The sequence below is a fragment of the Apteryx mantelli genome, chromosome 31 (assembly GCF_036417845.1).
Source record: "Apteryx mantelli isolate bAptMan1 chromosome 31, bAptMan1.hap1, whole genome shotgun sequence".
Lineage (NCBI taxonomy): Eukaryota > Metazoa > Chordata > Aves > Apterygiformes > Apterygidae > Apteryx > Apteryx mantelli.
In genome coordinates, this window is record NC_090008.1 from 3,155,762 (window position 1) to 3,175,362 (window position 19,601).

General features: G+C 70.8%; 4 protein-coding genes across 5 annotated transcripts; 2 read left to right on the forward strand and 2 right to left on the reverse strand.

Annotated features, from left to right (window-relative positions):
- The first annotated feature begins 648 nt into the window (after positions 1-648).
- Positions 649-4,402, forward strand: PPOX (protoporphyrinogen oxidase). The gene is made up of 12 exons (XM_067313559.1): positions 649-798; positions 1,302-1,436; positions 1,880-1,995; positions 2,078-2,210; positions 2,323-2,467; positions 2,865-3,055; positions 3,149-3,209; positions 3,305-3,423; positions 3,511-3,624; positions 3,701-3,850; positions 3,945-3,987; positions 4,067-4,402. Exons 1-12 carry the CDS (start codon positions 712-714, stop codon positions 4,201-4,203), a joined length of 1,431 nt encoding a protein of 476 aa, XP_067169660.1. The 5' UTR covers positions 649-711; the 3' UTR covers positions 4,204-4,402.
- On the reverse strand, positions 4,357-9,144 carry B4GALT3 (beta-1,4-galactosyltransferase 3). The gene is made up of 8 exons (XM_067313555.1): positions 9,065-9,144; positions 8,267-8,386; positions 7,796-8,098; positions 6,753-6,988; positions 6,453-6,643; positions 6,158-6,280; positions 5,532-5,636; positions 4,357-5,458 (listed from the first exon to the last, which is right to left on the reverse strand). The coding sequence occupies exons 3-8, from the start codon at positions 8,049-8,051 to the stop codon at positions 4,888-4,890; spliced, it is 1,482 nt and encodes a 493-aa protein (XP_067169656.1). The 5' UTR covers positions 8,052-8,098; positions 8,267-8,386; positions 9,065-9,144; the 3' UTR covers positions 4,357-4,887.
- A 445-nt stretch (positions 9,145-9,589) lies between these two features.
- On the forward strand, positions 9,590-13,278 carry LOC136994662 (palmitoyltransferase ZDHHC3-like). Of its 2 annotated transcripts, none has more exons than XR_010886644.1 (9): positions 9,590-9,747; positions 10,391-10,479; positions 10,674-10,747; positions 11,059-11,171; positions 11,411-11,472; positions 11,811-11,921; positions 12,148-12,220; positions 12,315-12,444; positions 12,600-12,685. XR_010886644.1 is itself a non-coding variant. In XM_067313569.1 (9 exons), exons 1-9 carry the CDS (start codon positions 9,602-9,604, stop codon positions 12,689-12,691), a joined length of 900 nt encoding a protein of 299 aa, XP_067169670.1. In that variant the 5' UTR covers positions 9,590-9,601; the 3' UTR covers positions 12,692-13,278. The 2 variants fall into 2 exon arrangements, 1 of the variants encoding a protein (XP_067169670.1); XM_067313569.1 differs by having other exon boundaries at positions 11,801-11,921; positions 12,600-13,278.
- Positions 13,279-13,863: 585 nt separating this feature from the next.
- ADAMTS4 (ADAM metallopeptidase with thrombospondin type 1 motif 4) lies at positions 13,864-17,814 on the reverse strand. The gene is made up of 8 exons (XM_067313159.1): positions 17,431-17,814; positions 16,660-16,792; positions 16,377-16,547; positions 15,928-16,214; positions 15,649-15,835; positions 15,211-15,386; positions 14,953-15,128; positions 13,864-14,842 (listed from the first exon to the last, which is right to left on the reverse strand). Exons 1-8 carry the CDS (start codon positions 17,812-17,814, stop codon positions 14,428-14,430), a joined length of 1,929 nt encoding a protein of 642 aa, XP_067169260.1. The 3' UTR covers positions 13,864-14,427.
- Positions 17,815-19,601: the final 1,787 nt, after the last annotated feature.

Here is a 19,601-nt window from a genome sequence, read left to right on the forward strand (position 1 = left end):
GGCTGGTGGGTGTCAGCCCTGCCAGGGGGCGGGAGCCTGTTCTGGTGCAGGGCTCTGGGAGGGCAGTTTGGGGGGTGGAGCTAGTGGCAGGGGGTGGGGCTTAATGCAGAAGAGGCGGGGCTAATGGCAGAGGGCTTGTTGCAGATGGGCATGGAGCATGTGGGGGGGGTTAATCAATAGGGGTGGGGCTTATTGGAGGGGTGGGGCTACTTGCAGAGGGGTGGGGTTTGTGGGTGGGGAGGCATAAAGCCCAGGAGGTGGGTATGTGCTGGGGGCGGGGCTAATCGAAGAGGGGGCGGGGCACATAGGCAGTTATAAAGCCCATGAGGGGGGCGTGTGCCCTGCTCGCGGGGCTTATTCTGGGGGCGGGGCCTAGCTTAAGGGGCGGGGCTTGTCGCGTGGGCGGGGCCAAGCGGGCAGGCCGGTCTACTAGGGGCAGGGGGCGGGGCGCGGGGCCGTTCCTCGCTGCCCCTTGGCCCTGCGCGGCCGCCGTCCGGGCGATCCCAGCGCTTGTCCATCGGAACGGCAGCGCGTTCCGATTGGTGCGGAGCGCCTCGGTCCCGCCCCCTTCCCACCGATGGCGGAGGCGGGGCGGGCCGGGAGGTGCGTGCGGGGCCGGGGCGCGGGTGAGGGGCCGGAGCTGGAGCCGGAGCCGGAGCCGGGCCGGTGCGGGGGCACCTGAGTCCCGCCGCTCACCCGCCCGGCTCCCCGATGCCGCGGACGGTGGCCGTCGTCGGCGGGGGCATCAGCGGCCTGGCCGCCTGCTACCACCTGGCCCGCAGCCCCCAGGCGCCCAAGGTGAGAGCGGCCGGTGGGTCGCGCCGCGCCGCGGGGTGGCCGCGGTGGCCCCCGGGGGGGCTTTGTCCCCCTTCCCGGCGTGGGGGTGGCGGCGCCCCGGGGCGGCCGTGGTGGCCCTGGTGAGATCGCCAGGGTGGTCGTGGTGTCCTCAGGGTGGTTGTGGTACCCCCAGGGGGACTGTGGTCCCTGGGGTGCCCGTGGTCCCTAGGGTGGCTGTGTTGTCCCCCAGGGCGCCAGTGGTCCCCAAGGGTGGTATCTAGGGTGGCCGTGGTCCCCTGGGTGCCGGGGTTTCTCCCCCCTCTCCCTGGGGTGGGCCTTGTGTCCCCATAGTGGCTGTGATTCTCATGGTGGCTGTGGTGTCCCTGGGGTGGCCGTGGTCACCTGGGGTGGCCACAGGTGCTCTGGGGTGTTCCTGGGGTAGCCGTGGTGTCCCCAAAGGGGCTGTGGTGTCCCTGGGGTGCCTCTGGCGTCCCGGAGTGGCCCTGGCACCTGCTCCCGCCCAGGTAGTGCTGCTGGAAGCCAGCGCTCGCGTGGGCGGGTGGCTCCAGTCCACCCGCACCGAGGACGGGGCCGTGTTCGAGCATGGACCCCGGGGCATCCGGCCCGTGGGCGCCGTTGGCAGGGACACGCTGCACATGGTAGGGGCTGCTGGGTCGTGGGGGTGGGGGTCTCTGTGCCGGGAAAGGGGCTGGGTGCTGGAGTCAGGGGGGTCCTTGGGGCTGGGTGTCAGATGCTGGGGAGTCTCTGGGGCAAGTCGTCAGGGTGCTGGGAGGGAGGGATCCCCGGGGCTGGTGTAGGATGCCAGGGGTCAGGGGAGTCCCTGGGTGTAGGGTGCTGAGGGGGGGTCCCTGGGGCTGGGTACAGGGTGCCGGGGGTCCCTGGATGCAGGATGCCACGGTCAGAGGGGTGCATGGGTGCAGGGTGCCAGGACCCAGGGGGTCCCCAGGGCTGGGTGCAGGGTGCTGGGGTCGAGGCTACTGCAGGGGCAGATCCCACGCCCTCAGCAGCATCCAGGCCCCCTCTGGGCTCCGGGGCCCGCATGGGTGCTATGCCGGGCGCCGTCCTGCCCGTGTCCCCGCAGGTCTCCGAGCTTGGCCTCGAGGGTGACATCCTGCCCGTCCCCGGGGACCACCCGGCTTCCAGGAACCGCTTCCTCTATGCGCGCGGGGCTCTGCACAAGCTGCCCTCTGGCCTTGGGTAGGTGCCCGGTGGCGGTGCCGCCGCGCTGCAGGGCCAGGCCAGCCTCCGGGCTCATCCCAGCACCTTGGTGTCCTGGCAGGGGGCTTCTCCGGCCGGTGCCGCCCTTCTCGCGGGCCCTGTTCTGGAGCGGCCTGCGGGACCTGGTGGCACCCGCCAGCACCCAGCCCGATGAGACCGTGCACGCCTTCGTCTGCCGGCGCTTCGGCGAGGAGGTGAGAGCCTGCGCGGGGCGATAGCGCCGGGGGCTTATCAGGGCCCTGCAGCGAGGCAAAGGGGCCCGCGGGGCCGGGCGGGGACCGTCCGCAGCCTGCTGTGTCCCCGCAGGTGGCCGACATTGCCGTGGACAGCTTGTGCCGGGGGGTGTTTGCCGGGGACTGCCGGGCGCTGAGCGTGCGCTCCTGCTTCCCCGCGCTCTTCGAGGCCGAGCGGCACCGGCGCTCCGTCCTCCTGGGGCTGGTGCTGGGCCGAGGTGAGACCCAGAGCTGGGGGGGGCATGTGTGGGGTGCCACCCCCGGCATGCAGGTACCTGGAGGGGACACCCCAGCACTGTCACCTGCAGTGTGCTGGGACCTAGGGGGACACCCTGGCATTGCCGGCTGTGCTGTGTAGGCACCCTGGCACTGCCACCAGCAGCATGCAGGGACCTGGGGGGGACACCGGCAGTGTGCTGGCACCTTGGCGCTGCCACCCACAGCATGCTTGGGACCTAGGGGACACCTGAGCACTGTCACCTGCAGCACATGGGCACCATGGCACTGCCACCACAGTGTGCAGGGATTTGGGGGGACACTCCAGCACGGCCACCTGCTCTGTGCAATGACCCGGGGAGGGGACGTGGGTGCCGGATCGGCCTCTCCGTGCCACAGGGAAGAAGCCCGGGGCTGAGTCGCCGCTGAGCCGGCGGGCGCGGGCCGAGCGCTGGAGCCAGTGGTCGCTGCGGGGTGGCATGGAGAGCCTGGCCGCGGCGCTGGCCGCCTTCCTGCGCCAACGCGGCGTGGAGCTGCACTGCCACGCGCCCCTGCGGCGCCTGCGGCGGGACCCCGGTGGGGGCTGGCAGGTAAGAGCCCCGCTGGCGGCGGTCCCTGCTCGGGGCAGCAGGGCTGCTCCGTGAATCCCACGGCATCCCGCTCTCACGGCTCCTTCCCCGCAGCTCGCCCTGGCGGACGGCACCGTGACAGCTGACCACGTGGTGAGCGCCATCCCGGCTGGAGGTAGGGGCACGGAGGCGCCCGGACGCCTGGGTCCCCTGTGCCGTGGGGGTGGGCAGGAGCCGGGGGGAACTCGCCTGACGTCTCTCTGCTTCCAGCCCTGGCTGAGGTGCTCCCTGCTGAGGCCGAGCTGCTGGCGCGGGAGCTGCGGCACATCCCCGCCGTGGCGGTGGCCGTGGTGAACCTGCAGTACGAGGGTGCCAAGCTGCCCGTCACGGTGAGACGGGGGCCTGGGCCACCCCAGCACCCATGGGTGGGCTCCATCCTGCTTGTCACCGGGCTCACTGCTCTCCTCCCTGCCCAGGGCTTCGGGCACCTGGTGCCCTCCTCCGAGGACAGTTCCCTCCTGGGCATCGTCTACGACTCGGTGGCCTTCCCAGAGCACAACCGCTCGGGTGCCGCCTCCCTGCGGCTGACGGTGAGCGAGGCCTGCGTGGGGTGTGGGGGGGCCAGGCTGCCGGCGGGGGCCTCACGGGGCTGTGCCAGTGCCACAGGTGATGCTGGGAGGCGCCTGGTTCACACAGAGCTTCGGGGACCCCGCAGCCGTGGCACCGTCTCTGCTGCTGCGCCGGGCTCAGGATGCCGTCCGGGCGCACTTGGGCCTCGAGGCGGCCCCGTCCCACTCCATCGTCAAGGTGCACAAGGTGGGTGAGGGCACCGCAACCGCGGGGCGGCTCCGAGACGAGGGCCGATGCCTCCCAAGATGGGAGCCGGGCTTACCGGCTGCTCTTTCCGCAGGCCTGCATCCCCCAGTACACACTGGGCCACTGGCGCCGCACAGGTAAGGCCGGGGCCGGGGGGCCAGGCTGCGGCGCTGTCACTGCCGCCGCGGGGGCTCCGACCTCCCCCTCTCCCCGCAGAGAGCATCGGCCGCTACCTGACGGAACAGGGGCTGCCCCTGAGCCTCGTCGGGGCGTCCTACGCCGGCGTCTCCGTCAACGACTGCATCGCCAGCGCCAAAGCGGCCGTAAACCGGCTCCTGGGGCAGCCGTGCTGAGCCAGGACCAGCCTCCCTGCGGCACCCAGCTGGGACACCCACGCCTGCTGCCCTCCTGCTGTGACACCCGGGTCCCCAGGAGGTAGCAGAGCCGGGCTGAGGCTACCCAGGCCCGGCTCTCTGCTCTCCCGCCACCGACCAGCCCCACGGCAGTAGGACAAAGTGTTTTTTTTTTTAATTGAAAAACCCTTATAAAGGTCCAGGGAGTAGCTCATAAATAGAATAAATAACCACACGCCGGCAGCAGAGCCTGCGACTGGCTTCGGGCATGCACGCCCCAGCCAGTGCCGCCTGCACGTGCCCAGCTGTCCCTGGCACCGGGAGCGCGTCACCCCACCAGCCGCAGGCAGCGGCCACAGCTCTGATCCCAGCTCTGCCTCTCCCTGCACCCCTTTCCCAGGGGTTTTCCCCCCGCCCCCCGCAGTCCCAGGCACCAGCCCCACGGCCAGCAGCTTCCCCCGGGGCCGTTCGCCCTGGGCTCGCTGCTCCCCGCAGTCTCCGCGGCAAGGCCACAGCGCGAGCCTGCCCCGCGGTCAGCAGGGCTCTCCTGGCGCTGGTTCCCCCGCGGAGGGCACCTCCCGGCAGCGGCCTGACGGGGGTCCCTTCTTGACGCCAGGAAGAGCCGGTTCACGGCAAGCAAGTCTTTGGCGGGGGCGAGGGGGGGAGGGCGGCGACAGCCATCGGCTAGCGGGAGCCCTGCGGCAAGCTCTGGTTCTCCCCCCGCGCGGGAACGGCCCCTTCTGCTGCCGCGGCCAGGCTGGCACTGACCCCCGCCACGGCTGATGCTGGGTCCAGGTCAGGCTTGCCCTTCCCAAAAGCTTTCGGGCTGCGCTGGCTGGCTCCCAGCGCCGGGGGGGAGCTGGCCTTCGCCCCGTTGGCATCGCCGCGGGTGCCGCTAGCCACCGCCTTGCTCACAGGTTGGTGCGTGATGCCCGTGGGCCCTGGAGACACTCGTGGGGCCAAGGCCTGGCCGAACGCGCCGGGCAGGTAGAGCCCCTGGGCCCCCCAGCCCATCGTGGCCCGGGGCAGCTTGCGCAGCATCTCCTGCCTGAAGAGGCTGGAGCTGCTCTGGTACCTCTGCCCCTCGCGGCCAGGCACGAGCCCCTTGCGGCCCTGGCCGGCGCGCGGGTCCGTCCCGATGTCCACCGTGAGGTTGGTGTAGAGCGGGTGCAGGTGCTTGGCCAGCAGCGTGTAGGTGAGGGAGTTCATGCCGTCCTGCGTCCACATGCGCTGGGTGCGGATCAGCAGGTCGAACCTGGAGGGAAGGGGGAGCGTCACCGCCCGGCCCCCCGCAGGTGCCCCAGCCGCCCCCGAGCCGCAGCCCTGACCTGTGCGGATTCTCCTCGTTGCCCTTGTCGCCCTTGTGCTTCACCATCTTGTAGTGGCCGATGGAGATGGGCGGGCGGGCGATCTTCATGCCGGCCAGGCGCACCCTGCGGACGAGGCCACGCGCGTCACGGCAGCGCCCCTTTGCACGCCTGCGACCGCCGACCCACCCCAGAGCCCCGCTCCAGGCAGCGGGGGCATTGCCTGCATCCCACCTGCCCGGCTCTGCCGCCCTCGAGCGCGGCAGCAACGGCACCCGTACACCCGTTCCATGCGGGAACGCAGTGGGAGAGCCGTCCCGGGGTGCTGGGGCGGCAACGGACACTGCCTTTCCCGGCGACGTTGCCCCGAGGACCTACCTGAGCAGCTGGTGCCTCCCGGCAGGACACGGACATGCAGCGTGTCCCGAGAGCACGGAGTAAGAGAAGAGAGATGTGGTGAGGGGCTGAGGGGGCAGCCGGGAGGGACGGGGCAGTGCCAAGCCAGCTGGGGAAGGTCCCCAGCCCAAGGGGAGCCCCGAGGGACAAGACGGGACAGGAAGGGACAGCCTGCCACCCCACAAGCTTGCCGCCACGGAGGCCCACATGCACAGGGAGCCAGCAGCACGCAGGGCCGCGCGGCACCTCACCTGGTGGCAATGTCATCGTCCTCACCACCCCAGCCCCAATACTCGTTGGGGAAACCATTGATCTTCATGTACTGGTCGGGGGTGAGAGCTGAGACCCCCCCGAAGTACTGCGGGTACGGCAGGCTGGGGAGAGAGCAGAGAGCCGCTGAGCAGGGAGCTCGGAGCCCAGCTCCTGCCCTGAAGCACAGGGGACAAATCCAGCGAGGGTCCAGAGCCGGACACAGCAAGCAGGAGGCTGGACCCTTGCCTCCCCATCCCACCACGCCCAGGCAGCAGAGGGGCTGTGCCCGCTCACCTGTAGCCGAATTTGTTCATGGCGACGGAGACGTGCTTGGGGTTCCAGGGGTCACACGTGTAGAGGTTGTGGTCGTTCTCAGGGATGAGGTCCACGTCGTGGAGAAAGAGACAGTCCCACTCCTCGTCCTTGAGCGCCTCCTTCACCCCCACGTTCAGCAGCTTGGCCCGGTTGAAGGTGGAGTTTCCTGCCTGCGGAGGGAGGCAGCTGGGCGTGGGCCGGTGTCAGCCAAAACCCGGTGCCCGCTTGAGCCCCAGGTGCCCGCTTGAGGCCGGCGGGCGGGCAGGGAGCTCGGCTCACCTGGTGCACCACGTAGATGCCGTACTGGAGCTGCTGGCGCTGCAGGAAGGGGTGCAGGTAGTAGAGCAGGTGGCCCAGGTGGGTCTCGCGGTTGCGGTGCGGGATGATGATGGCCGTGCGGGACCGGGGCTCACAGGTGGAAGGCTGATAGCGGCCCCCCTCGCTCACAGCCGGGTTCTTCGCCTGGATCTGCTCTAGCGTGGGCACCCGGCTGAAGCTCACCGTCAACGGACCGACTGCACGAAAGGACACGCAGGCTGGCGCATGCGCTGGGGGATCGGCACCCACGTACGGTGCAGCACCCCGGCACCCCGGACAGGATGCGGTATCCCCCTCGCCTACTGCGCCTGGACTGCAGCCTGCTCCCAGGGGTGGCAGCGGGTGAGGGCACCCCACGGTTGCATGAGCTCCCGGAGCCCCCCGGGGTGGTGTTTCACCAGGAAGTGCAGAGACGAGGGCAGCTTCATGCTCGGGGGACTTTCCCAGCCCCGCTCGGGATACTCTGGGATCGCCCCAAGCTTCGCACCTTGCTCCTAGGCAGCCAACCTGGCCCTTCCTGCCAAACCTGTTCTTCCAGGCCGGCAGTTGATCGGACCAGTCCTTTCCCGGACTCCTTCAGGGGTTTTTGTCACCTGCCGGCAGGCACTTTCTCTGCTGTACCTGCTCCAAACAGTCAGGCAGGTCCAGAGAGCCGCGGGCAAGTCGGCACCACCTGGGAGGGTCTTGCAGGGCTATCCCTAAGGTGCCGCAGCGTGCAGAGAGTGCCGGAGGGCACAGAGGTGAGGAGGGGGCAAAGTCCAAGAATTCAGACCAAAACTTCCCTCCACCCAGCACCGCGCTGAGGGCGTCACGGTGACCTTCAGGCTCCGAGAGCTGCAGTAGCTCCAGGCAGCGTTTGGCCACCGTTTCCCCTCCCCGAGAACAAAGCGAACGCGGCTCCCTCGGTGGCAGGCACCTCACGTGTCCCCCCCCCCCCGTTTTCGTGACAGGAGCCAGCGAGCTGGTTGTTCTCCTTCGCCCTCCGCCCCCGCGCCCCCACTCACTGAGGTAGGGCGAGCGCTCAGGGCAGTAGGGCAGGGGCTGCGCGGGGTCGCTGCGGAAAGGCTCCCGCGGCAGCAGGCGGCTCAGGTTGGTGTAGATGTCGTGGGTGCGGGAGTAGTCGAAGATGGGGCTGGTTTCGCGCCCGAAGATGGAGGTGAGGTTGCGGAAGCCGCCCAGCGAGAAGTAGGCCATGAAGGCGAACTGGAAGCCGATGAGCAGGGCCAGCGTGCAGGGCCGGTCGAGCAGGCGCCGCAGCATGGTGGCCGGAGACGGCGGCGCGGCAAGGGGCGGCGAAGCGGCTCTACCTGCCGGGGCGGCAAACGCGAGCGGGTGAGCGCGGCGGCGCGCTCGCGGCCCCGTCCGGGAGGGCGTCCCCCTCCCCCGGGCCTCCCCCCCCCCCACGCAGGAGCCTGCGGGCACCCCACACCGCGATGTTTAAGGGGCGCGAGCTGCTCCTCGCCACCCGGCCTTGCCTCCTTGGTCCTCGCTGCGCGGTGGCGCCGGTCACCGGGGTGCGAGGCGGTTCGTGGGTGCTGCGGCGGGGCGGCCGCATGGCGCTGCACTGGCGGGCGCGCCGTGGCCGAGCGGGAACGCTGCGGGAGAGCGGGAAGACGGGGTCAGGCCTAGGAGGAGCCGAGCCGAGGCAGGGCCCCACGGTGGGGGGGGGGGGGGATTCGGCCCAGCTCGGCCACCTCCGGCCCAGACCCTGGGGGCTCCAGGCCTGAGCCCAAGGGTGGTCCCGGCTCTGATCCTTTCCCTACCTGGGGGGCTCCGGCCCCGATCCTGGCTGGGGGGGGGGGGGTCCCAGCTCCGATCCCTTCCCTTTGCCACCCCTTCGGGCTCCAGCCCCAACCCTGACCGGCCCCTGGGGGGGGCTCCGGCTCCGATCCCAGCCCCAACCCTCGGTGGGGGGTCCCAGCTCCAACCGCTTCCCTTCCCCCCCCCCCGGGGGGCTCCGGCTCCATCCCCACCCGACGCCAGGGGGCTCCGGCCTCGATCGCAGCCCGGTGTCCGGGGGAGGGGGGAAATCCTGGCTCCAATCCCTTCCCTTCCCCACCCTGGGGGGTTCCCCGGCCCCGGGAGAGCGGCCGCGGGCCCGGCCGGCCCCCAGCACCGGGCAGGGCGTTCGCGCCCCCGGGGGGAAGCGGCCGGGCCGCGGCCGTCCCGTCCCGTCCCGCCGCGGGCCTGGCGGTAGCCGTGGCGCCGCCGGTCCCGGCCCCCCCTCCGCGGGAGCAGGGCGCTGCCCGTGCGCGGCCCCGCGGCGCCGGTACCTGCGGGCGGCGGGTGCCTCAGCCCCGCCCTGCCGCCGCCGCCGCCATCTCGGAACGGAGCGGGCATGGGCGGGGCGCGGCGACGTAGCGGGACGGGGCGACGCACGGGGCGGGGCGACGCAACCTAGCGGGGGGGGCGGTCCTTCCCGGCGGGCAGGGGCGGCAGGAGGCGGGACGCGGGGCCCCGGGGGCGCCAAGGCGGGGGGGGACCGGGGCGGGGACACGGGTCCCCGGGGCCGGGGGACACTCACGGCCCGGGCAGGTCACCGGGAGGGGACACCCACGCTCCGGGGTCCCGGGCGCCAGGCAGCAGGGCGGAGGGGGCGTGGCTTCCAAGGGACCGCCCCGGGGTGTGGCCCGAACAAGCTCCGCCCTCCGCGCTCTGTCGCCGCGGCAACGGCACACGCGAACCACCCCTTCTCCTTCCTCGTGTCGGCCCCGCCTCTCCCCGTGATGTCACCGCGCCCCTGCGCTCCGATTGGGCGCGGCGCGCGAGCCGGAAGCGGCGAGGCGGGGCTGCGGGCGGTGGGGGCGGCCATGGCGGCGGCGGCGGCGGCGGTGCCGGGCCGGTGCGGGCGGGACCCGTGCGGGGCGCTGTGCCTGCTGCTCACCTACCTCAGCGTGGGCTACGCCGACTACGTCGTGCTCACCCACGTCCTGCTGCAGCCCGGCTTCCGGGGCAGGTAGCGCGGGAGCGGGGCCCGGGGCCCACCGGCGGCGGAGCGTGTGCCTCCCCGGGGGCACCGGCACCGGCTGCGTGCGGCGGCGGCGGCGGCTGCGTGCGGCTGCCCTGCCCGGGCGGGGCTGCGCCGCCTGCTTCTGGGCCCGGGGGGGGGTGACCTGCGCCGGAGGGCCGCGGGAGGGGGACCGGGGGGGACACGGGGACCACCGGGACCGGGAGTGGCGAGAACCGGAGGGGGCCAGGGGAGACCACGTCCCCGTCCATGTGCTGTCAGGGACACGCGTGTCCCCGTCCACGCGGTGTCTGTCCTGGCTTGCGCAGTACCTGCCACGCGTGTCCCCTTCCCACGGTGCCTGCCACACGCGTGTCCCCCGGTGCCCACGGCACGCGCGTCCCCTCTCGACTTACGCCGTGCCTGCGACACGTGCCCAGCCTGTACGGTGCCCGTCACATGCGTCCTCCCCCAGCCCATGGGCTGCCTGGGCAGCATGTGTCACACGCGTGTCCCCGCAGCGCCCCAGCCGACGCGCTTCGACGTCCCCGGCTGCCCCCCGCCGCTTGCCGTCCGGCCTCGGGGTGCTGGGCTCCGCGGCCCCGCGCGCGGGGGGGCTGCTGTGACCTCCCCGCGCTCTCCTTTGCCGCAGCCTGTGGTGCCCCTTCCACGCCGTGGCGTTCAACCTCGTCGTCTTCCTGCTGCTGGCCTGCCACACGCGCGCCGTCTTCGCCGATCCCGGTGAGCACTGCCGTCCCCTCCCGCGCGCCGTGGCCGCGGGCTCGTCCCCTCCTGTTAGAGGGACCGGTGCTATTGGTGCGGGCGGTGGGGGGGGGGGACGGCTGCCTGGCTCCACCGGACAGGCGGGGAGGGCCCGCTGTGCCCCTCGTGTCGCACGTACGATGGCTTCTCACCATCCCGTGTGGTGTCCCCAGGCGTGGTTCCCCTCCCCGACACCGCCATCGACTTCTCGGACCTGCGCAGCGGCGCCCCGCGGAAGGGCGACCGGGTGAGTCCCTGGGAGGGCGCGTGCCGCCCCGAGGGGCGGCGAACGTGGCGGCTTATCTGGGATTAGGGATGAGGCAAGACTGGAGCGTGGAGCCATGCCGGCCCTGACGTGTCCCTGCTCAGGCGCCCCGGGACCTGCGGGCACCGTCACTGAGCTGGTGGAGCACAAGGGACAGAGAAGGTGCCCTCTTTCCGTGCTGGGCTCAGCCCCTGCGGTTTGTCCCCTGGGTGTAACGCCCTGTCCCCACGCTGGCACGGGGGGCTCCTTGCTGTCCCCGACCCTGCTGAGACCTCTCGTCCCTTCCCCCGCAGAGCAACGAGGACTGGACGGTGTGCAACCGCTGCGAGACGTACCGCCCGCCCCGCGCCCACCACTGCCGCGTCTGCCACCGCTGCGTGCGCCGCATGGACCACCACTGTCCCTGGTAGGTGACGGCTGCCCCGGCGCGGCTGGGCCCTCGCGCCATGCTGAGGTGCGTGGTGGAGACCCGTGGGAGTGGGTGGCTCCGCAGGGTCTTGTTCCTGCCCCGTGGGCACTGTGGGACCTGGAGGGTGCCCCGGGGAGGGGACGGGGGGTGGCAAGACCTGTTCTGCTCCCCCCTGGGGGCCGGTTACCGCTTGCACACCCGTCACGCTGCCTGTCTGTCCGTCTGTCCGCCCATAGGATTAACAACTGCGTCGGAGAGTTAAACCAGAAATACTTCATCCAGTTCCTCTTCTACACTGGTAAGTGGTTGTGGGGGGGTGACACGGTCCCTGTATGGGGTAGCCGAACTCCTGGGTCCCCTGGGCAGGTTCTGCGGTTGTGACCTGGTGTCTGCGGCCACGAGAAGCCGGCTGCCTGGGGCTGGGTAGCATCAACCCCTACGGACAGTGAGGAGAGGGTGTTTCCTGGGGGTCTGGGCATTGCCCATGCCCGTCAGGGTCCCAAAGGGGGGTCATTGGTGTCCCCAGGCCTGTGGCAGCAGGCTCCACCTCTGTTCGGTCCCGGGGAGCGGCAGCGTGGGTCGGGAGGTGCTTGCCGCCCGTGCCCTCACCTCTGGCTCTGTGCCAGGGCTGGCCAGTCTCTACGCCGTGGGGCTGGTGCTGGCCGCCTGGCTGTGGCCGACAGGCAGGAGCCCGGCGGGGACAGTGGCAGGAGCGAGAGGAGACGTCTCCAACAACCGCGTCCAGACGTGAGTGCGGGGCGCTGTGGGGGACGGCCTGGGGGGTTGTGTGGGTCCTCTCCGTGGAGGAGCTTGTGTCAGGATCCAGGGCTGCAGCGCTGTGGCGGGACGCCTGGGTCCCAGCCTCAGGCAGCAGCCACGTGTCCTGGGCAACGGCCACGCTGGAGCTGGGACCAGCTCAGAGCTGCCCCACGTTGACTGTGGCCCCAGCCCTGATCTGCCGCTGTCCTCTTAGAGCTCACTGCATCGTCCTGCTGGTGGAGTCTGTCCTCTTTGGGGCGTTTGTCACTGTCATATTTTATGACCAGGTGAGCGGGGGAGAGAGGCGGTCTCGGAGGTGATGGGGAGCAGCGGCATGATTTGGGGGCGGCTGCGAGCAGGTGACGTCCCCCTCGCCCCCAGGTCATGTCGATCATCACGGACGAGACCCCCCTGGAGCAGCTCCGCAACCGGATGCTGAAGGAGGCGAAGCGGGAGGTGGCGCACACCCGGAAACCCAAGCTCGCGCTGCTGCGGGAGGTGTTTGGGAGAGGTGCGTGCCGGGGTGGGGGGCGCAGGGCTCTTCCCTCTGGCTGTGCCCTGCCCCGGGATGCCGAGGTGGGAGGCCCAGGCAAGCAGAGCCCGGAGCGGAGACCTGGCGATGCCGAGGCACCCGGCATGGCTCTGCTCACCTTTCTCCCCTTCCAGGCTTTGTGATCTGCTGGTTTTTCCCGTGGAACTGCAGCGCCCCGGCAGGCACAGGCCCCGCTTACAGCTACCTGCCCAACTACGACGTGTGAGCTCCCCCGCGCCCGTCCGCTGGTACGGCTGGAGCCGGGCACGCGGCGGGACCCGCCTCGGCGCCGGCAAGAGGGACGCCGTTAACGTATCGCCGGCAGCTTCGTGGCGCTGCTGCGGCCGGGTTGCGGAGCCGTGGCGGGTGTTGCTACGGGGCTCTGTCCCCTCTGTGCCTGCTAACGTGAGCCCTGTGCCCCCCCCCTCACCGGGGAACGGTCTGCAGCACCGAGGCTGCCCAGAGCCACTGCACCGGGCGCGTGGCACCCAGAGCTGCTCCCTTGGCGCAGCGAGGTGCTGCGGCTCCCCCTGCCCTGCCGGTTCTGGCACAGCGGGCACCCAACCCCACGGTCCCTGGGTTGCCGGGTGGGTGCTGCTGGGGCCCAGGGAAAGGGTTTGCTGCCCTGGAACATCTCTGGGGCTCTTGAGGGCAGGTTGGCAGCGAGGCTTGGGCCCTGCGTGCCGCCAGCTGCTGCTGCCCAGGGCTCCACAGCCCCCGTGTGATGTCTGGAGATGGGCACAGGCCCGTGGCTGCCAGGAAGGGCTGTGCACAGCCAGGAGGAAGCACCCAATAAAGTCCCTTGCCAGGGAAGGCTGGCGGTGCCCCGTGTTTTTGGTGCAGGGGATCAGTGGCTGGCACCCGCTTCTCGGAGTGCCCTGACTCCCTGGGTGGGCACAGGGGTGCCCCAGAGCTGGGTCACCCCTGTAGAGTTGTTCGGCAGTTGGCACCGAGTCATGGCAGCTGGGGCGAAGGTCTGGCTGTGCTGAGGTGGCCTCTGCCCCAAGAGCGAGGTGAGCGCTAGCGCCACATCCCGAGGGCCACGATGCCACCCTATGTGCTGGCCACATCCTGAAACGCTGTGGAAGAAGTGTCCTGCCAGGCCCAACCCTTTCCCGGACGCCTGGGTCCTGTGGGCCACACGCAGCAGCACCCTAAGGCTGCGGGGTGGATTAACGGAGGGTTAATGCAGCCTGCAGCTGCTGGGCCCCAGCTGCACGCAAGGGGCAAAGCCGTGCGCGCCCGGTGCCAGGCTCTGCCCTGCCACGCCGGCACCAGTGACCACAAACCCACACGCGCAGGCTCCATAAATAGCTTTAAATAATCGTGCGCGACGCTACTGCAAAGCCCGGCCGCGTAGGAGAGACCGCGCTCTCGGACGGAGCGGGGAAACGCGCCCTCGCCCGGGCACTGCCCGCGGCTTCGACGCATCCCGTAATAAATTATAGCTCAAAGAGCTGCTCTGTGCGTGAAGGCTGGAGCTAGCAGCGACCTGTCGCCAGCCTGGGGTGACGCCAGTGGGGTGACAGCGATGCGGGGGGATCCTGAGACCTGCCCAGGGAGAACACCCCGGTTTTGCCCCAGGCAGGGGGTGCCCCTTGGGGGGGGGCATCTGGAACAGGCCTGGGGGGATGTGGCTGGAGAGGGGGGGGGCTGAGGTAGACACGGTTACAACGTGCGTTGCGGCTCGTCCCACGCGTGGCGTGAGCCTGGCAGGGCTCAGCCAGGGCTGGGGGAGCTGCCCGACGCCGCACCGTAGGTGGTGCCCCCGCTCCCAGCGAGCAATAAATAACCAAATAAATAGGTGCTTCAGTGCTAACGGTCCTGCCCGACCCCAGGGCTGCGCGGGGACGGACCCGGCCAGCGAGGACGTCCGCAGAGCCAGGTCCTCACGCCGGCCGGGCTCGCAGGGGGACGCCAGGCAGCAGAGAGCCCGTCAGCCAACTCCTGGGTCCCCCAGGACTACTTGGAGCGTCGGCGACTCCTCAAGATCTCCAGGATCTCGGCTTTCTGCTTCTCCCATGCCGCCGATGGGCGTTTCTTCTCCTGGGGCACGAAGAAGCTGTACTTGAGCCGCGGCGGCCGCTGCTCGTTCACCACCAAGGCTTGCAGCACCAGCGGCTCCCGCAGCGGCCCGCGGCCCGTCAGCATCTCCATGGTCTTGGTGGCCCCGCTGTAACGCAGCGTGGCGCCGCCGGCCAGCTTGACGTCCGTCTCCGAGGGCACCAGGACGTAGTTGCCGTTCAGGAGGGAGGTGCCGTCCGGCCGCCGCAGCGCCAGGAAGACGTCGCCGCCGCCGCTGCCCACCGCCGAGATCTGGCGGATGAGGATGTGCGTGGCTCCCGCCGGGATGGTGACCACGTCGTTGTAACCATAGCTGGAAGAAAGAGAGGGGGTTGGAGGGAGCCAAGGGTGCGCGGGGGAACCCGGCAGCACCGGGGCCGTGCCACCCGTGGGTGCCATCTCCACAGCCATCCGAGCCCTTACCGGGCCTTGGCAAAGGAGCCGTAGATCTTGGTGCAGCTGGAGCCGTCGCCGCCGCACTTCATGCACTTATCGAACTTCTTCTTGGAGCCGATGACGCGGTCGCAGCCGGCAGGGATGCAGCGGCCCTGCACGCACACCGAGGTGCTCTCGGGGGAGCAGGGCGTCCCGTCGACCACCTGCAAGCACGGCGCAACCTGAGCACCCGGCCCGGCCCTGCGGCACCCCGGGGCGCCCGCACGCTGGGGACATCGCTCTCACCCTCGGCTCCAGCACGTGGTAGTAGCCCAGCGCCTCCGACTGGCAGGTCAGCTTGCACTGGTCCTTCTCGGCGACGCCGCTGTAGCGCGGCACCCAATCCATGGGTGCTGGGAAGCCCTTGAAGAGGTCGGAGCGGTAGTTGTAGGCAGCGCATTGCTGTTCCCGAAAGGCGAGGGCTGCAGGGAGAGAGAGGGGGACACCCATCAGCACTAGGAAGGACCCCGAAATCCCACTGTAGCCCCTGAATCTCCACGGCTCGGGCTGGTTTTCCCACCGAAGCCGTGTCTCGTGCCCTCTCCGGAGTGCTCAGGTTTGGCGTGCCGGCGATGGGAGGAGGGGGTCTCCTCTCCGAGCCTGCCAGCATTGATGGGGACCCCCCCCTGCCACGCGGCACTGTATGACCACCGGCCCCTTGCCCACCTCCCCGGCCCCACTCACGGTCGGTGCCGGGACAGGCGTCGACGTTGCAGGAGCGGAACTGGGTCCGTTTGCCCTCGCAGTACTTGCCGCCGTTGCGGGGCGCCGGCTTGACGCACTCCCGCCGGGAGAACCGCACGCCGCCGCCGCAGCTCCGCGAGCACTCGCCCCACGGGCCCCACGGCCCCCAGGCGCCGTCCACGGGCGTCTGCGGGCGAGAGGGCGACGTCGGAAGGGCGCTCTCGCAGGCGGGACGCCGGCTCCCCCCCCCTCCCATAACCCCCCCGCCGGGCCACTCACGTCGAAAGCCTTCATGTCGCCGTGGCCGACGCAGATCCCGTTCCTGCAGGTCTTGCCGGAGCCGCACGGCGTGCCGTCGGCCCAGGGGAAGTGTTTGGTCTGGCACATGGAGCGCCCGTTGGCGTGGCCGGTGCACCAGAGCGATGCGCACGGCGGCTGCGGGCCGGGGCAGTGGCGCGATTCCGACCCGAAGGTGAGTTGGCATTGCCGGTCGGCGTCGTACACGCTGCCCGGCAGCGCCGAGGGCAGCCGTAGCCATTCCAGAGGTTTGTCCAGGAGGCAGTGGCCTGCAGAGCCGACGGGGAGGTGTCACGGGTGCGGGGACGCGCAGCACCGTCCCCCCCCCCGCGTCCTTGTCCACGAGCCGTGCTTGCACGGCGCGGCACGTCCCCGAGCACCCGGAGCCGGGAGCCGGCCCCGCCGGAGCGACTCTGCCGCCCGCGCCGTACCGTGGCCGTTGTCCAAGAAGTCGGTGATGAAGCGAGCGCTGCAAGGGGACCACGTCTCTTCGGGGTCCACGGAGGACATCACCGGGGCCATCATGTGGCGCGAGGCGCTGGAGCGGCGGTTCAGCTCCTCGCAGGGCTTGGAGTCGTCGTGCAGCATGTTGAAGACGTGGCCTGTTCCGGGGGACGGGAGAAGGGCTCGATCCCAGCCCCTGCTCGCCCCCCACGCCGCGGATGCCGGCACGATCGTCCCCCCCCAGCCCATACCACCCTCCCCGCGCCTCACCGAGCTCGTGGGCGGCCGTGAAGGCCGACTGCAGCCCGTCGTCCTCCACGATGGAGCAGCTTCTCGTGGGGTTGCAGACGGTGCCCACGTCGGCCATGCCCAGCGTGTTGCAGGTGGCCGCCCCGCACAGGTCCTGGGGGGGACGGGGGACAGGATGGGAGCTGCCCTGCCGGAGCCCCCACCAGTGCCCAAAAATCTGGGGGCACCCAGGGACCCAGCCAGCACCCAAAACCCCTGGGACAGGCCCTAGGGACCCTGCTAGCACCCAAAAACCGATGGACATCCCAGGGACCCAGCCAGCACCCAAAAACCCAGGGGGCATCCAGGGACCCAGCCAGCACCCATAAACCCAGGAGCATCCCAGAGACAACCCAGGGACACCAACCAGCACCCAAACACCCTGCAACAGGCCCTAGGAACCCAGTCAGCACCCAAACCTCCTAGGGGCCACCCAGGGATCCAGCCGGCTCCCAAACACCCTAGGACACATCCCAGGGATCCCAACCAGCACCATCACACACCCCCTCCCCAATACCCTAGCCAGCGCCCCAATACCCTGGGACACATCCCAGGGGACCCCAACCAGCACCCAAGCACCCCATAACGGGCCCCAGGGACCCAGCCAGCACCCACCCCCCCTAGGAGCCACCCAGAGCCCCCAACCAGCACCCCAACACCCTGGGACATCCCAGGAGACCCTAACCAGCACCCAAGCACCCCCAAAACCCCCAATCCAGACCCACCAGGTCCCCATCATCCAGCAGCACCCACCTGCCGGGTGAAGAGGATGGCGGTGTCGAAGTGCTGGGGACTGTCCTCGTCGGGGTCGTTGAGGTCCTTCTGCCACTCGCAGAAGTTGCGCAGCATCTGGGCAGCGTTGGAGGTGACGGGGGGCCCTGGGGTGCCCTCGCCCAGCACCACCAGGCGCGTCACCAGCAGCTCCACGGGGTTCGCCAGGCTGGCGTGCCGGAAGGCCTTGGCGGCGGCCGCCATCACCGTGAGCAGGTAGCGCGTGAGGCCCGCGCCGTGGAAGCGGGCCATCGACTCGTCCGCCACCACCAGCGTCTCCACGTAGCGCGGCACCGAGGCGAAGCGCTGCCGGGGCACCGGGAGCTGGGTGACGGCGTCCCGGGCAGGGTGCCGCCCCCCCCCCATCACCGTAGCAGCCCTCGCTGGTGGCCCCCATGAACCCAGGCTCCGTGCCACCCCACACTGGTGTCCCTTGTCACCATGCCAGCCCAAAGCCGGGAATCCCCATCACCCCCGAGCCCCGTGCCAGCCCCTGCTGGTGTCCCCTGTCACCATGCCGGCCCCTGCCGGTGCCCCTCCCCCCATGACCCTTGAGGCCCACGCCAGCCCCCACCAGTGTCACTTGTCACTGCCAGCCCATGTCAGTGTCCTCCGCCACCCTCGGGCCCTGGGCCGGGGTCCCGGGCTGCAGGGTGCCGTCAGTGGGGCCCGGGGCCCCCAGTGTTCCCGGGGCCTGGCTGTGGGTGCCCTGCCGGCCCCGGCTGCCCCCTTGGGGCTCCTGGCTCAGGGCAGTGTCACTGCACCTGGGAGATGGGGGCACATCCCAGCCCGGCCCCCCGGACTGTCCCGGCCCGGCCCCTCCCCGCCCTGCCCCGGGCCCGGTCACTCCGGTGCAATCTCATCCCGGTCCATCCTATCCCATCCCAGTCCGTCTCGTCCCGGTTCATCCCATCGCATCCCGCTCTGTCCTGTTTTATCCTATCCCGTCCCGTCCTGGTCCGGTCCATCCCGGTTCATCCCATCTCATCCTGCTTCATCCCTCTTCATCTCATCCAATCCCATCCCGGTCCGCCCCATCCCATCCCTGTTTGCCCTGGTCCATCCAGTCCCAGTTCAACCCTATCCTGGCCCGGCCCATCCCAGTCCATTCCAGTTCATTTTATCCCGGTTCATCCCATTCTAGTCCGTCCCATCCCGGTTCATCCTGTCCCAGTTCATCCTGTCTCGTCCCGGTTTGTCCTGTCCCGGTCAGTCCATTCCCGGTCTGTCCCATCCTGGTCTGTCCCGGTTCTTCTTATCCCGGTTCATCTCATCCCGGTTCATCCCATCCTCGTTCATCCTATCCCGGTTCATCCCATTCCATCCCGATCCATCCCATCCCAGTCCATCCCGTCCTGTCCCGGTTCATCCCATTCCGATTCATCCTATCCCATCCCGGTCCGTCCCGTCCCGTCCCGGTTCATCCCGTCTCGGTCCGTCCCGTCCCGGCCGTACCTTGGCTCTCCTCGGGGCTGGCGGCGGCGGCGCGGTTCTTCCCGGCGCCGTCACGGGACACGCGGGGCCCGGAGCGGCCGCTTGGCGGAGCGCGGCGGGCGGCGGCGGCGCGGTGGCGGCGGCGGCGGCGGCGGCGCGCGGCCACGCGAGGCGGCAGCACGCGGCGGCCACGAGCGCCAGGAGCGCGCGGCGCATGGCCCGGCACGGCGGACACCGGGAGGCGCCTGCCCCGGCTCGGCCCGCTGCAGCGGTGCCGCCCCGCCGCCCCGCCGCCTCCTTTTAGCGGGCCGGGCGGCGGCGGGGCGGGGAGATCCGGCCCCCCGGGAGGAACCGGGGCAGCCCCGGGGCAGGAGGATCCCGCGCTGGCGGCGGGCCCGGTGCTGGCACCGCCTCCCCCCCCCCCCCCCGGTACCGTTTCTGGGAACGCGCAACCCCGGGGCTGGCGGGACGGGGCGGGGCGGCGGGTTCCCGGGAGCTGGGAGTTCCCGGGAACGGGGGGGATTCCCGGCAGCGGGGGGGTCCGGGAGTGAGGGGTTCCTGGGAACGGGGTGTCCCGGGAAGGGGGTGTCCCGGGAGCAGGGAGGTCTGGGAGTGAGGGGGTCCCGGGAGCGGGGTGTCCCGGGAGCGGGGGTGTCTCGGGAGCAGGGGTGTCCTGGGAGCAGGGGGTCCCGGGAGTGGGGGTGTCCCGGGAGCGGGGG